This window comes from Molossus molossus, unplaced genomic scaffold, assembly GCF_014108415.1.
Source record: "Molossus molossus isolate mMolMol1 unplaced genomic scaffold, mMolMol1.p scaffold_m16_p_9, whole genome shotgun sequence".
NCBI lineage: Eukaryota > Metazoa > Chordata > Mammalia > Chiroptera > Molossidae > Molossus > Molossus molossus.
In genome coordinates, this window is record NW_023425403.1 from 26,333,905 (window position 1) to 26,348,591 (window position 14,687).

At 54.9% G+C, this 14,687-nt stretch overlaps 2 protein-coding genes across 3 annotated transcripts in view; one reads left to right on the forward strand and one right to left on the reverse strand.

The window, feature by feature from the left end:
- ADGRA2 (adhesion G protein-coupled receptor A2) overlaps nucleotides 1-8,859 on the forward strand; it is a 33,438-nt gene extending 24,579 nt beyond the window's left edge. The window contains exons 8-19 of one of the 2 annotated variants that reach the window (XM_036250088.1): nucleotides 312-476; nucleotides 1,263-1,461; nucleotides 1,936-2,085; nucleotides 2,187-2,348; nucleotides 3,036-3,260; nucleotides 3,446-3,662; nucleotides 4,574-4,782; nucleotides 5,480-5,607; nucleotides 5,919-6,042; nucleotides 6,523-6,668; nucleotides 7,171-7,260; nucleotides 7,492-8,859. In XM_036250088.1, coding sequence (XP_036105981.1) covers nucleotides 312-476; nucleotides 1,263-1,461; nucleotides 1,936-2,085; nucleotides 2,187-2,348; nucleotides 3,036-3,260; nucleotides 3,446-3,662; nucleotides 4,574-4,782; nucleotides 5,480-5,607; nucleotides 5,919-6,042; nucleotides 6,523-6,668; nucleotides 7,171-7,260; nucleotides 7,492-8,752 — 3,076 coding nt within the window. In that variant the 3' untranslated portion in view covers nucleotides 8,753-8,859. The remainder of the gene's footprint in view (nucleotides 1-311; nucleotides 477-1,262; nucleotides 1,462-1,935; nucleotides 2,086-2,186; nucleotides 2,349-3,035; nucleotides 3,261-3,445; nucleotides 3,663-4,573; nucleotides 4,783-5,479; nucleotides 5,608-5,918; nucleotides 6,043-6,522; nucleotides 6,669-7,170; nucleotides 7,261-7,491) is intronic. The other variant, XM_036250089.1, reaches the window with a different exon arrangement.
- A 1,402-nt stretch (nucleotides 8,860-10,261) lies between these two features.
- On the reverse strand, nucleotides 10,262-14,598 carry BRF2 (BRF2 RNA polymerase III transcription initiation factor subunit). The gene is made up of 4 exons (XM_036250090.1): nucleotides 14,372-14,598; nucleotides 13,590-13,649; nucleotides 12,388-12,709; nucleotides 10,262-11,583 (listed from the first exon to the last, which is right to left on the reverse strand). The coding sequence occupies exons 1-4, from the start codon at nucleotides 14,523-14,525 to the stop codon at nucleotides 10,878-10,880; spliced, it is 1,242 nt and encodes a 413-aa protein (XP_036105983.1). The 5' UTR covers nucleotides 14,526-14,598; the 3' UTR covers nucleotides 10,262-10,877.
- Nucleotides 14,599-14,687: the final 89 nt, after the last annotated feature.

Below are 14,687 nucleotides of genomic sequence, written 5' to 3' on the forward strand. Positions count from 1 at the left end.
TTTAGAGCTTTTGCGGTGTACACTATAGTGGCTCTCACCTGTTATCAGACTTAGTCTCTCCAACAGATTTGTAAGAGGGGTATTGTCTCCATGACAGAAATGGGTAAAGTGAAGCTCAGAGAAACATTAACACAAAGCCAATCCAAATGAAAGGAGTCTGTGCTTGTAGCCCTTACTTGCTAAAAGAATAAAGAACCGAGCTCATCCTACACGCCCTGGGACAGGGTTCCTGTGGGTGGCCAGGCCAGGGGTGCTTGAGGTGGCATGGCCCCCCAGTGCCTCACTAAGCCAGCCCTGCCACCTGCCTGCAGTGAGCTGACCCTGTCTCACATCGGTGTGGGGGCCTCAGGCGAATGGGAGTGCTCCGTGTCCACGATCCAGGGCAACGCCAGCAAGAAGGTCGAGATTGTGGTGCTGGAGACCTCCGCCTCCTACTGCCCAGCTGAGCGTGTCGCCAACAACCGAGGGGACTTCAGGTTCGGTGTGCTCTGCTGCCCCAAAACCCAAACACCATCCCGCCCCAGCCCCAACTCCTGCATCTGAGACACAAGTGACCAGGGTCTCCCATCCACTCTACGATGGAGAAAGCACGTCCTTTAGTCATTCAGCTCCAAGTCTTGCTGTTGTATAGGGACCTCATCTTTTTGGTTATAATCACCATCTAAAATGTGTGGTGCAGAACAGAAAGGTACATTAATAGTTTACAAAGCTCTCCCACTTGAATACCACATTTTTTAAAATATGTTTTTATTGATTTTTCTAGTGGGAGAGGAAGGGAGAAAAAGAAACATCAATGTGAGAGAGAAACATAGATCAGCTGCCTCCTGCACGCCCCCTACTGGGGATTGAGCCCCAAACCTGGGCACGTGCCCTGACTGGGAATCGAATTGGGACCTCTCAGTCCAGGGGACGATACTCAGTTCACTGAGCCACACTAGCCAGGCTTGAATATCACATTTACTGTCCCAAGGACCCTCTCAGTTAGGAAGGAGGCATGATTCTCCCCATTGTACAGCTGAGAATATTGAGGCCCAGAAAGGATGAGTGACTTGAACTTGGGACTTGGAGTCCAGCCCCCATTACACCAACCACAGCACTAGCAGTACAAATACAGTTAGAAAGAAGGTGGAACTTGGGGCCAGCCCCAAACCACTCTTCTGGCTCCTTCCCTCAAGGGGTCTGGCACCACAGTTCTAAGGGCAGGGGAGGGGCCCTTGCCTTGAGGGGCCTGGGTCATTGGCAACTCCTGCCTCTGCCCTCAGGTGGCCTCGAACTCTGGCTGGCATCACAGCCTACCAGTCCTGCCTGCAGTATCCCTTCACCTCGGTGCCCCTGAGCGGGGGTGCCCCTGGCACTCGGGCCTCCCGCCGGTGTGACCGAGCTGGCCGCTGGGAGCCAGGGGACTACTCCCACTGTCTGTACACCAACGACATTACCCGGGTGCTCTACACCTTCGTGCTGGTGAGGCAGGACGGAGGGTGGGGGGCACCCCTCAGCTCTGGTTCCAGGGACTGGGGAGGGGAGAAGCCTCACAACTGCTCCTCTGCTCCTTGGGTGTGCACCCCGAGGAACTCTTGCTCTTCCCCAGCTTTCCTTCTTCCAGAGGATTCAGACCCCCAAGGCCACACTCGGGAAGCACAAGCCACCCAAGCATCTTTATCCCCCAACACAGCAAGGGCAGCCTTAGGGGGAAACCAAGGACAGCATGAGTCATCCGTTTTCCCTGGGCCAGTGGCGCTAGAAGTGGGTTGCCCTTGAGTCCAGGCGCGCTCCCTCCTATGCGTGCCTCCTACCTTGATTAGACCCAGTCGGTGGGCTAGAACCCTCTCCCCAGGCACTGCACCCTAAGCATTGGCACAGAGGAGGGGGCCCCTAAGGGCAGTTCTGGGGAAGGAGAAAGATTGAACTGTCCCTTATCTTTCCTAACACTCCCAGATGCCCATCAATGCCTCCAATGCACTGACCCTGGCCCACCAGCTGCGCGTGTACACAGCCGAGGCTGCTAGCTTCTCAGACATGATGGACGTAGTCTATGTGGCTCAGATGATCCAGAAATTTTTGGGTTATGTCGACCAGATTAAAGAGGTGAGATTCAACCAGGCCTCTGGGGCCCCTGGAAACCTCCTGCTCCCCATTTGCTCAAGCTTCTCACACCCAGTCCCGCTCATGTCTCCATAACTCCCCAGCTGGTGGAGGTGATGGTGGACATGGCCAGCAACCTGATGCTGGTAGATGAGCACCTGCTTTGGCTGGCCCAGCGTGAGGACAAGGCCTGCAGTGGCATCGTGGGTGCTCTAGAGCGCATTGGGGGGGCCGCCTTGAGCCCCCACACCCAGCACATCTCTGTGGTAATGTGGGTCAGCTGGGAGGGAGCTCCTGGGGGCCTGGCACTGGGAGGGAATTTAGAGTCATCCAGGAGGGAAACGCTTCTCTCTCAGGCAGCAAGCCCTCCAACTGTGCACCTGCCATGAACACCTGCCTTGACCAGATTCCCAATCATGTGGCATCAGATTCTGAGTGCTCAGGGGCAGTGCAGGAAATGGAAGCCAGTGACCCTGGGGAAGTTATGCACAATGTCATGGTGGAGAGCCAAGTTGTAGGGGGATAGCACTGTGATGCAGACTTCTGTTCCCTGAGATGAGGGTGACATTTCCAATGGTGGGTCATGAACCAATTAACAATCATGGCAGAGCACCTTCTATGTGCTGGTCCCTTTGGAGATACAAGAGCTTAGACATGGATCATGCTCTGCAGCTTAGTTGGGGAAGCAGAACTAGTTGGTGTTGAGATACAAGGTGGGTGTGGATGAGTGGAAGGAAGGGCCTTAGGGGGAAGAAGGCGCCCTGGCCAGGGGCTAGGGAGAGTCCCTGGCAGAGATAAGACTGGCCAGGCCTGGAGAAGACAGTGAGGAGTGAAGGGTGGAGGGACACAGCCTGAGCAGATCTGCAGAGAGGGACCGTACAGTCTCAGGCAAGAGAAGGCCAAACAGGGCCGCCATGTCTCAAAGGGTCTGGTGACAAGTCCCCTGTCCCTAGAACTCAAGGAACGTGGCACTGGAGGCCTACCTCATCAAGCCGCACAGCTATGTGGGCCTGACCTGCACAGCCTTCCAGAGGAGGGAGGCAGGTGGGCCTGGAGCCCGGCCCGCGGGCCTTGGCCAGAACCCCCTTCCTGAGCTGGAGCCCCTGGCTGATCAGCAGCTCCGCTTCCGCTGTACCACCGGGAGGCCCAACATTTCTCTGTCCTCCTTCCACATCAAGGTGGGCACTGGGGCAGGGAGGATGCTAAGAGGGGTGGTGCCAGGATGCAGGTGCCTGTGGGGGTGGATGATGTGAGAGGAGGCAGGACCCAGAAAAGGGGGTCGGGGAGGCAGGAGGAGGGGTTGGAAGATATCAGAGTCCCAAGGGATCTGGGGGTCTCTGAGGAACTCCTGTGTCCCCCCCAGAACAGCGTAGCCCTGGCCTCCATCCAGCTGCCGCCCAGTCTGTTCTCATCCCTTCCGGCTGCCTTGGCTCCCCCAGTCCCTCCAGACTGCACCCTGCAACTGCTCATCTTCCGAAATGGCCGCCTCTTCCGCAGCCATGGCAACACCTCCCGCCCTGGAGCCGGGGGGCCTGGCAAGAGGCGTGGCGTGGCCACCCCAGTCATCTTTTCAGGAACAAGTAAGGCACTGAAGCCAGGTACCGCGTGGGATCCCTCCCAAGTGTCTCCCTGCACCCCTTCATCCTGCCCTTGCCTCACCCACCAGTGCTGCCAAACATCCTGGCGGAGGTGGCGAAGAATGGTGACCCCTCCCCATTTCCGAGGAGGAGGGGGGACACAGCTATCCCGTGATGAAAGGGGCTGGTGGAGAAAGGGTTCAGGAAGACACTGGATTTTGTATCCCAGATTTTTCAAATTTCAGAAGGGCTAGAAGTACAAACCCTTGACCCACCCCGACCTCCCTCTGTCCCCCCTTCCTCACCTGGTGCCAACTCTCCCGCACAGGGCGGCCGTCCTGAGTCCTCTCTTCACCTGGTCTCTCCCCCTCAGCATTACCTTCTACCTTCTTGCCCTGACCCAGCCCTACAGTCCTCTCTTTGGTGGTGGGCATGTCACCACCACTTTTTGGCACTTAGAGTGGGCCACCTCCCTGAGTTTTATTTATTATTTATTTATTTATTTTCAATCCTAACCCAAGGAATTGTTTTGTTTTAATTGGTCTTAGAGAGAGGAAAGGAGAGAGAGAAAGCGAACCATCTATGTGAGAAACATCGATCGTTGCCTCCAGACCATGCCCTGGCAGGCGATGAACGGACAGCCCGGGTATGCGCTCTGACAGGACCTCAAACCCACCACCTTTTGGAGTATAGATGATGCTCCACCCAACTGAGCCACACCAGCCAGGGCCCAGTGCTTTCGCTTTGATACATCCTGGTGTCTCCCCAGTCAGACTGAAGACCTGGAGGCAGGCCCATTTTTTCCACCAAGCCCAGCCCAAGGGTATTCCTTGCCTGCTTGGCCACTGCTTAGTTCCACCCGCCAGCCCCCTGCCGCCTTGTCTGTGCCTGTGTGGACATCCTCCCTCCTGTAGGTGGCTGTGGTGTGGGAAACCTGACGGAGCCAGTGGCAATTTCCCTGCGGCACTGGGCTGAGGGGGCCGAACCCGTGGCAGCTTGGTGGAGCCAGGAGGGGCCCAGCGGGGCTGGGGGCTGGAGCTCCGAAGGCTGCCAGCTGCGCTCCAGCCAGCCCAACGTCAGCTCCCTGCACTGCCAGCACTTGGGCAATGTGGCCGTGCTCATGGTGAGTAGTTAGGATGGGACGGTGAGAGGGCCAGGGAACCAGAGAGGTATGTGAGGTGGAGGTGGGGTTCTCTGTTCACCCCAGGCCACATGGAAATAAAGGACAGCAGCCTTGTCTGGCCTCAAAACTAGCAGGACAGGGAACTGTCCCTCCGGTCTCTCCCGCATTTCATCTTTCGGCAGAAAGGGAGGTCCTGCTTCCACTCCCAGAATGAGAGAGGGGTCTGGAACTACCCAGCCTGGTCTTCTGAGACTCTGCCTGCACCCCCTGAGATCCAGATTATTAAAGTGGAAAAAAAAATCTGGGAACATTTTTCCTTTCTGGTGACCGCCCTCACTCACCCCTAGCTCATTCCCCCTCCTTCACCACATTTCACATCCCACTTTCCCAGATCCTGAGCAGGCATGCAGCTGTGTTATAGACAGCACCCCCTCTTTCCGCATCTCTGATCTTCAGGCTGGGGACCTGAAAAGTCCTCAGAAAGACAGGCAGTCGATTATTAACACTACATCGGCTAGCTTTCTAAGAGTGGATGTCCCGGCACTTACATCTTTGCCTATGCAGATGGCCCAAGCTGAGGACCAAAGCTGCCCAGGCTTGGGAAGAGGAAAACTGGCCTGGGGGACTGGCCGGGACTCCATGGGACGGCCTCGATTCCTGGCTTCCTAGTACACACTTCCTCTTTCCTACTCTCCAGGAGCTGAGTGCCTTTCCCAGGGAGGTGGGGGGCTCGGGGACGGGGCTGCATCCGGTGGTGTACCCCTGCACAGCCCTGCTGCTGCTCTGCCTCTTCTCCACCATCATCACCTACATCCTCAACCACAGGTGGGAGCTCTTGCAGGCAGGGAGGGAGTGGTGGGAAGGTGGGGAGGTCTCACTAAGTATAGCAAGTGTTTCTTTCCCAGGTAGGTCCACATGAATGTTCCAGGCTCTTGCCTAGCATTTTATTTGAAGGTTCTAGGTTGGAAAACACATCTTGTGGGCTAAGGTCTTCCTTTCCTGGGGCCTCTATCGCAGTCACATACATGCATGCACACAGATATCTGCCACCCCCTCTTCGGCCCTCCCAATGGCCTTGAGACCCCATGGGCCTGACCTTGGGCTGGGTGGCCCATTAATTGCTGTTTCTGGGGCAGCTCCATCCATGTGTCCCGGAAGGGCTGGCACATGCTGCTGAACCTGTGCTTCCACATGGCCATGACCTCCGCCGTCTTTGCAGGAGGCATCACACTCACCAACTACCAGATGGTCTGCCAGGCGGTAAGAGGAGAAGGGGCTGGGGTGGGGGTTGGGGAGCCCCAAGATTAGTGATGGCAGCCTAGGCAGGTAGGGAGGTGCAGGGGAAGGAAAAGGGGGCTCACACTAATAGGTCCAGCTCCTGGACACATTCTGTGTCGGGGCAGGATGAGATAAGAGGGTAGTAAGCAGCAGAAAAAGTAGGAGGTGGGACTTCAAAGTGGAGAGTGGGGGCCTACAATGGAGGAGAGGTTGGGGAGGAACCAGCGAGCCATAACAAGGTCATGGAAAGTCACCAGACTGGGGGGAAAATGGGGGGTGGAAGTAGAGAGGGTAATAGCAGGGACAGAACCTGGAGGAGGACCTGGGTGGAGCTTGGGGCTGGGAACATGAGAGGAGTGGGAACACACAGTGGGGCTGGGGTTCTGGCACGGCCCCAGTGTAGCAGCCCAGTCTCCTTGATCAGCGTCCCCCAGTCCCAGCTTCCGCACCTTGATCCCGCAGGTGGGCATCACTCTGCACTACTCTTCACTGTCCACTCTGCTCTGGATGGGTGTGAAGGCCCGCGTCCTCCACAAGGAGCTCACCTGGAGGGCGCCCCCTCCACAGGAAGGGGACTCTGCCCCACCTGCTCCCCGCCCCATGCTCCGGTACATGCTTCCAGATATCAGCTTTGCGGTGGGGAATGGTTCAGAGGGGGGCATAGGACACCAAAATCAATTCTCCCAGGGTGGATGCAGGGTGGGAGACCGCTGTCCAAAGACAGAAGAGGCAAGGCCCTAGGTGGTGCCAGGTTGCTGAAGGTCATGGAATGGATGCACCCTTAGGGCTTTTAAAGCATAACAAGGCCAGGGAAGGAAGTGACTACAACAGTGCCAGGGAAGGGCACTCAGCAGGGAATCTGGAAATCCCTGACTTCTACACTTAGGGTGAGAGAGAACTCTGGCCTCTGTCCCTCAGAGTAGTTTTGGCTAAGTCCCCTAGGGATCTTCCAAGCCGGCCCCGTAGGGGCCTTGCATCCATGGCAAAAAAATTCTAACAGAATTTAAAGGGAAAAGAAGATGGGACAGAGACCCCAAGTCAAGGGTCTGAGCACCCGATTCCTCTCTCTTGTTCCCCCTCTCTCTGACTCCCAAACACATTCCTTTCCAGGTTCTATTTGATCGCTGGAGGGATTCCACTCATTATCTGTGGCATCACAGCTGCTGTCAACATCCACAACTACCGGGACCACAGCCCCTAGTGAGCACGCTGCCTGCCTGCCCCAAACCTACCCACCCCAGCACCAGATGCCTTCTACTCCACTGGCTGCGGCCCCTGCTAGGCTCGCCCATCCAAGCCCGTGCATGCTGACTAAGCCAGTCTCTGCCTATCAACTCACTGCGTTCTGTGTCCCCAACCACCCAGACTATGGGCCCTGCCTCAGACTTGTCCCCCCCCCCCCCCTCATCCACTGCCTGTGTCTCCCCTCAGCTGCTGGCTGGTGTGGCGTCCAAGCCTAGGAGCCTTCTACATCCCGGTGGCTTTGATTCTGCTGATCACCTGGATCTATTTCCTGTGTGCAGGGCTGCGTTTGAGGGGTCCTCTGGCACAGAGCTCAAAGGGAGTCACGAGCAGGGCCTCCCTGGACCAAGGGGAGGAGCTGAGGGGTTCCAGCAGGCTCAGGAGCAGCGGCCCCCTCCTGAGTGACTCGGGTTCCCTTCTGGCCACTGGGAGCGCAGGGGTGGCGACACCTGGACCCCCAGAGGATGGTGATGGCCTCTATTCTCCGGGAGTCCAGCTGGGGGCACTGGTGACCACGCATTTCCTGTACCTGGCCATGTGGGCCTGTGGGGCTCTGGCAGTGTCCCAGCGCTGGCTGCCCCGGGTGGTGTGCAGCTGTCTGTACGGGGTGGCGGCCTCGGCCCTGGGCCTCTTCGTCTTCACCCACCACTGTGCCAGGCGCAGGGACGTTAGGGCCTCCTGGCGCGCTTGCTGCCCTCCTGCCTCGGCCTCTCGCGCCTCACCCCAAGCTGTGCCCGCAGCCCCAGAGGACGGTTCCCCAGTGTTCGGAGAGGGACCCCCTTCGCTTAAGTCTTCCCCGAGTGGCAGCAGCGGCCACGCACCGCCCCCAGGCCCCTGCAAGCTCACCAACCTGCAGCTGGCCCAGAGTCAGGTGTGCGAGGTGGGGGTGGCGGCCCATGGAGAAGGGGAGCCAGAGCCCGTGAGCTCCCGTGGGAGCCTCGCCCCCCGCCACCCCAACAACCTGCCCCATGGGCGCCGAGTGCACAAGAGTCGGGCCAAGGGGCACCGCTCGGGGGAGGCGGGAAGCAAGAACCGGCTCAAGGCGCTGCGCGGGGGCGCAGCGGCCGGGGCGCCCGAGCTACTGTCAAGCGAGAGCGGCAGCCTGCACAACAGCCCGTCTGACAGCTACCCGAGCAGCAGTCGCAACAGCCCTGGCGCCTGCCTCCAGCTGGAGGGCGAGCCCACGCTCACGCCGTCTGAGGGCAGCGACACCAGCGCCGCGCCGCTCCCGGAGGCGGGCAGGCCAGGCCAGCGCCGCAGCGCCAGCCGCGATAACCTCAAGGGCGCGCTGGAGAAGGAGAGCAAGCGCCGCTCGTACCCGCTCAACACAGCCAGTCTGAACGGCGCCCCCAAGGGCGGCAAGTACGACGACATCACCATGACCGGCACTGAGGCAGCCGGTGGCGGCTGCATGAAGACAGGCCTCTGGAAGAGCGAGACCACTGTCTAGGGCGGGGCGGGTGACACTTTAGGACAGGCTGGCCACACAGGCTTGTTACCCTGGCTTCTCTGGGGCCCTCAAAGGCGTCTATGGGTACATCAAGTTTGAGTTGGCAGTGCCCAGGGCTGCACCTGGGCTCACCAGCTTTAGACCTGGAGGCTGGGGAAAGGATAGGCAGAGGCCTGCCCCTGCTAACAGGCCATCCCTCTGGGGTAGCAACAGACATCCCAGAGCACAGGCAGGACACACTTCTGTCCCAGCCCAGGCTAGTTCTGGCGGTTTTCAGTGCCGTCCAGGGTAGGGGGAAGGTCTTGTCAGTCTGTGGAATGCTGAGTAGTGGACAGGCACAGCAAGCCCAGGCAGGCTCCTCCTAAGGTGCCTGCCTCCCTACATCTTGTCCACCCTGCCTCACCGGTGGTCATCAGCCTGATCAGGAAAACACAGATGGGAGCTTGAGAACAATGTTCTCTCACCACCTTCCTCTGAAGTCAGCCACCTGTGTCTAGATTCTAGGGGCTTTCCCACAACCAGTTTTTGAGTAAGTGGGGAGCCAGCCTAGCAGAGCCAGGTGATCAGGACCATTTGGAGGTAACAAGGTGCTGCTTTTCTGACTATGCAAGAGATGAAGGTGGGGCAGTGTGAAAGTCAGCTTGGGAGATAAAGCAGGGGGGCAAGGGCACAATTAGGGAGCGACAGCATTCCCACGAATGGTACACACCACACAGCAGGGTTCTGTTGGTGGCACCTAAAGGCAAAGCCGACTCTGCCTGGGGATAATTGAGGAAAGCAGAGACTAGTACTTAGATTTGGGACTGAAGTTAGTCTTGCCTTAAACCTAGTCCTACGAACAAGGCCCTGAAGAGGGGCTCCACCACAGGACTGCAAGTGGTGTTAGAGAAGCACCTACTGTTCAATTACAAGACCTATGTCCCCAGTCTCAGCCTTCCAACACCAAAGGACTAAGGAAGAGGACTTCCCTGCCTCCATGAGGCCACGTGGAAGAACCATTCCAACCATTTGATTTCCAGCTCCCTATTAGGGAGAAACCTCCAAAACACCAAACCAGCTTCCTGCTGCACAGAAGCCCAGGCCAAACCCTTCCAGGCGGTGGTCAGGGTCTCCACAGCTCCCCTGGAACCTGCACCTCCACTTTCAAACACCAGCACTCCTATTTTACCCTCAAACTAAAAAGCAACCACCACCCTTTTACTACAGGACCTAATGAAAGTGGAGGGAACCTGGGGCCCTGTGAACAGCATCATGAGGGCCTGGTCCAGGTGCCCTCCCAGTCTCCATGTCACCCCAGCCTAATCACCAAGGTGAAAGAAGGCATAGGGGAGGAAAGGAAACCCACATACCTTGGGATGGATCCTGTTATTTATGCTTGCTGCACAGACAATATTAGACAGGAAAAAAAAAAAAAAGCTTTGTATTATTCTTCCACATATGCTGGCTGCTGTTTACATACCCTGCCAATGCCTTAGCACTGGAGAGCTTTTTGCAATACGCTGGGGAAAGGGGAGGGAGGGGATAAGAAGTGCCAAAGAAAACATGTTTTTAAAAGCTCGGGTTTTATACAATAGAATGTTTTCTAGCAGATGCCTCTTGTTTTAATATATTAAAATTTTGCAAAGCCCTTTGAGCTATAACCTTAGTCCACCCACAGTCCTTTTGTTATGAGGTAGAGGATCTCATGACACCATACACCCACCAACACCTATGAAAGGACACAGAACCAAGAGTTGCCCAGCTCCTATCCTCTGAGGGCTGACACGATTAGAAATGCCAACTGCTCCACTCTAGTAGGGAGGCCCCATGAGCCCTGCAGGAGCAGTTTACCCAATTCAAACCAGGTGCAGGAGGGAGCCTGACTCTCTCCCAACAGTCTAAGAGGAAAGCCATCCCACAGAATGTAAACATATGCAACCTGCTCTATGGCACTAAAGGACATGACTCTCTCTCCAACCCAGGTGTCCCTACATTCCTTCTGATTTCTACTCCAGGACCTGGGCTCCAATTAACTGCAGAGACAATACCAAAGGACTTGTACACACTTATTTCTCTGGACATGACAGACCTATTATCAAGCTGCTGTCAGAATGAAGTGCCCCCTTCCCCAAACCCCCAAAGTGCATCATGGAGGGTTAGGACTCCTTGTGGCAGCTTGGGCTCTCTGAAAGTCCCTCACTTCCTGAGGGGTACGCAAATACTGCTCTATTTCACTATCAGAAATGTTCTCATCTCCAGTGACCGTGGAGGTAGGAGGGGTGGGGCAGACCCGCTTTGGGGGCTTCAACATGCAGGGTGGGAGGAGAAGGGCAGGACTAGCTGGTCGCTTCCCCTCAGGCATATCTAAGGAACTATTACCCGTTTCCTCTTTTCCCTGTCCTTGCCCCTGTAGCTCTTTCTCCTGGGCCTCCCCCTCTGCTGTTCCTTCTCGAAAGGCTTTGTGGATCAAAGTGTGGCGGTGCTGGAGCAGGTCACCAATGTGCTTCACCACAGACCGTTTGTCAAGTTTCAGAACCTGCAACCAGGCCAGTTGCTCGGCCATCCGCAGCAGCACAGCCAGCAGCTCCTGCAGGCGGGAGGAAGCAGGATAGGGCAGGTCCACATTTGCCAATTTACAAAATCGGGCCAGGGAACATGTTAGACGAGCTGAAGGCTGCAGAGACTGCCAAGCGAGGAAAGCAGCAGCAGTGATGACAGGCAAGGGATGCCGCCCGGTCACCAGCCACGTCTCATCTGCCAGCTGTACCAACTGCAGTGTTCGTGACAGCATCTTCTCTTTGTCTTCCATGTATTTGGCTGGCACAGATGGGGAGGGTTGGAACAGTTTGAAGCTGAAATAACCAAAATGAGGGTCTTGGCTCAATGCCTATAGGAGGGACTGCTCTTCCAAAGTGGGGAAGAGCAGTCTGCTCAAGATGGGCAAGCTGTTCTAGCCTCTTGGGAACACTCAAGCTTGTTGGGCAGCAAGTTTCATACAGGTACTGAGAGAAGACCTGGTAAGTCTTCTGCTTGTGAGGTGCAGAACGGAGTTAACTTTTGTTGAACAAGCCCTGTCAGCCATTATTCTGAGTGCTTTACAAATGTCCTTTTGCCATCTTGTTATGTGCATTTATAGTTGCAAAACTTGCCCATAGTCATCCAGCCAAGAAGTAATCAAGCTTCAAACTCAAGACTACTTGACACTGATAACCTTTGCTTTCTACTATAATTGTCAGAAAAATAGAACACAGCTACTTTAAAAAAAAAAAATTAAGCTTCTAACTACAGCTCTGACGTCTCCTAATATTCTTTCAGCTCCACTCGCAGTTGATCCTCTGAGGCAGAGCTGTTGCATACAGCCTCACAAGCCAAACACTTGAGTGGTGCAACTCAGGAGCCCTGTGCCAAGGCTAATGCCTCCTTTCCTACATCATTAGATTGCTGTTACTGCAAAAATATTTGAAATTATAGCATTCTAGAAATATAAAATGGGATTAACCTTATCAGTACTAGGCACAGGAGAGGGAGAATAGATTTTTCTCCCACTTATTTTTAGATGGGCTTTGGTCAAAAAGAGACAGCCAAAGGTAAAAGGGTTCATCCCTTTTTGGGTAAAAGGACCCATCCCATCCCCGCATCTCCCACTAGGCAGGTACCTGCTACAGTAGGTCTTCACCAGGTCTGTCAAGCACAGAGATGGCACATCCAGCCCTAGAAGCTTCACTATCTGCATGTAGGTGCCAGAAAACATATCCAAATCTGCATACAACAGGGTGCAGATGGTTCCCATGGTTAGGGGCCAGTTATGCTGCCGGCAGGTGATTAAGACACAGCACCCAACCAACACCTCCTTCTTTTGCAGCCTGGCAGCACGGATACCAGAATGCCGGTATGCCTGTTGGTAGTAGGCAACTGCTGTGTCCTCAAACGTTGATGGCAACTGCAGAACTCGACAGAGGTCTCTCACTCGGCGGAGACCTGGGAAAACCCACAGCAAGAGTTAGATGGGCCAAAGGATCTACTGTGCAGCTCCTAGCAATTTCTGCTAAACTTGCCTCTGATACAAGATGCACAAATCAGCCCTGGCCAATGTGGCTCAGTTGGTTGAGGTCTCATCCCGTACACCAAAAGGTCTCCAGTTAGATTCCCAGTCAGGTCACATACCTAGGTTGCAGGTTCAATCCCTAGCCCTGGTCAGGGCACAAGCGGAGGTACTCGATCATGTTTCTGTCTCACAATGATGTTCCTCTCTTTCTCTCTCCCTCTCGCTCTCTCTTGCTCTCTCTCTCTCCCTTCCCCTCTCTTTCTTAAAAAAAAAAAAAAAAAAAGCACAAATAATATAGTACCTTTCTACGACAGAAGTGACATCTGGTGAAGTCATTCTGAAGGCATAAAGAAATTTGTGAAAAGAGGTCACTTTTCAGCTCATCATTTTTTAAGAATATGTTTTTATATTTTAGAGAGGAAGGGAGAGATAGAAACATCCATCAGCTGCCTCCTGCACGCCCCCTCACTGGGAATCGAACCAAGACCTCTCAGTCCAAAGGACAACGCTCAATCCATTGAGCCACACTGGCCGGGCCAAAACACCAATTTTTGGAGGCCGTTTTGATTCAAGGACAAACCAAAGTTTGATCTGGACTCCTTGAGTCTACCTCAAACATATCCCTGAGCAAATCCCAAACTTACACTGATTTGCCACCTCTCCTAGAACCATCCCCATCCTTTATTTCTAATCACCATTCCCTTCTACTCTACCTTACATAATGATGCTGAAATCAGGATAAGGAAGCACATGCGCTGGACCATCAAAAGAATTTTCTTTAAAGCCACTATGTCATAAAAGGTTGATTCTCACCTCGTTGCTGACTGCGACTAACTTGTTCGTTTTCTCCTGTGCTTCGAGAATATGTTACTTCTGTGAAGAAAAAAAAAAGGACAAATAGCTTGTTTAGCCTTTATTCACCTGACACCTGCCCTCCCACCACACAAAGCCAGGGAGCAGAATTCAAATCATTAGGCATCTGCTCCCTGTCACACAGAAGGTGCCCATCTGTGCACATTAAAGGTCCTCCTGGTTCCCTATGTCCACAAGCACTATCAAATACACAGAGACTGAGGAAGGTTAGGACTACCTAAAGCAGTTCCAAATGTTTCAAATTTTCAGAAATTTCAGTACAATTTTTTACCCGCACATACATCCAATCCAGGTAATTTTCCTGGATGCGGATTTTGAGGGCTGCACTGGTCAGGAACTTGGAAAGCAAAGGAAGAACAGGATGTTTTGCCACTTAGTAGTGCTAAAAACTACTTCGGGGTGATCTTATGCGCGGTATTCGTAAAGAGTTGACCCGCAATCCTTCCACCTCGACCAGACTGGGTGAATTGAGCGGAACCTTGTTTCTCTTCGTTTCGTTTATTGAACGTTTATACATGGCACACATTGTACTAGACGCTAGGAAAACACAGGTAAATGGCGGTCCCTGACCTTTCACAGCCCACTCGTTCACGTTAGGTCGTTTTCTCCCGTCTTTAAACGTGTGCGTGACAAGAAGTGGCCAAGAGGTAAGAGGAATCTGACTCCAGTCTCTCCAGTGCCCCAGGCCGTTCCCACAGCCGAGGAAAGGACGGCACAGGTACCTCGGAGGTTGCCCTCGTCGCTGAAGGTGGTGGTCAGAACGCCCTCGGTGACCACACAGCCGCAGGCAGAGCACACCAGCTGGCTCTGCGAATAGTGCGAGTCCTCCACCAGCTCAGTGGAGCCGCAGTCGGGGCAGCGGCCTCCGCCCGGCATTTCACAAACTGCCCAGCGCTGCGGAGGCTTTCGGACACCCGACCCAACGTCTGCAACCACAACCGTGCGGAAGCGGGAACGAGGAGGGGAACCTTCTGAGAGCTGCACCTCTCTCTTCCGGCCAGCGCGACCGCGGTATATGGGTAGTTCTCTCCGCTCTGC

Excerpts from the sequence above, each read along its gene's own strand:
- BRF2 (XM_036250090.1), bottom strand. The coding sequence starts at position 14,525 with ATGCCGGGCGGAGGCCGCTGCCCCGACTGCGGCTCCACTGAGCTGGTG. Across the intron at positions 13,650-14,371 it reads CGACGAGGGCAACCTCCGAG|AAGTAACATATTCTCGAAGC; the intron begins GTACCTGTGCCG and ends TTTTCTTCACAG. Across the intron at positions 11,584-12,387 it reads GTGAAGACCTACTGTAGCAG|CTTCAAACTGTTCCAACCCT; the intron begins GTACCTGCCTAG and ends TGGTTATTTCAG.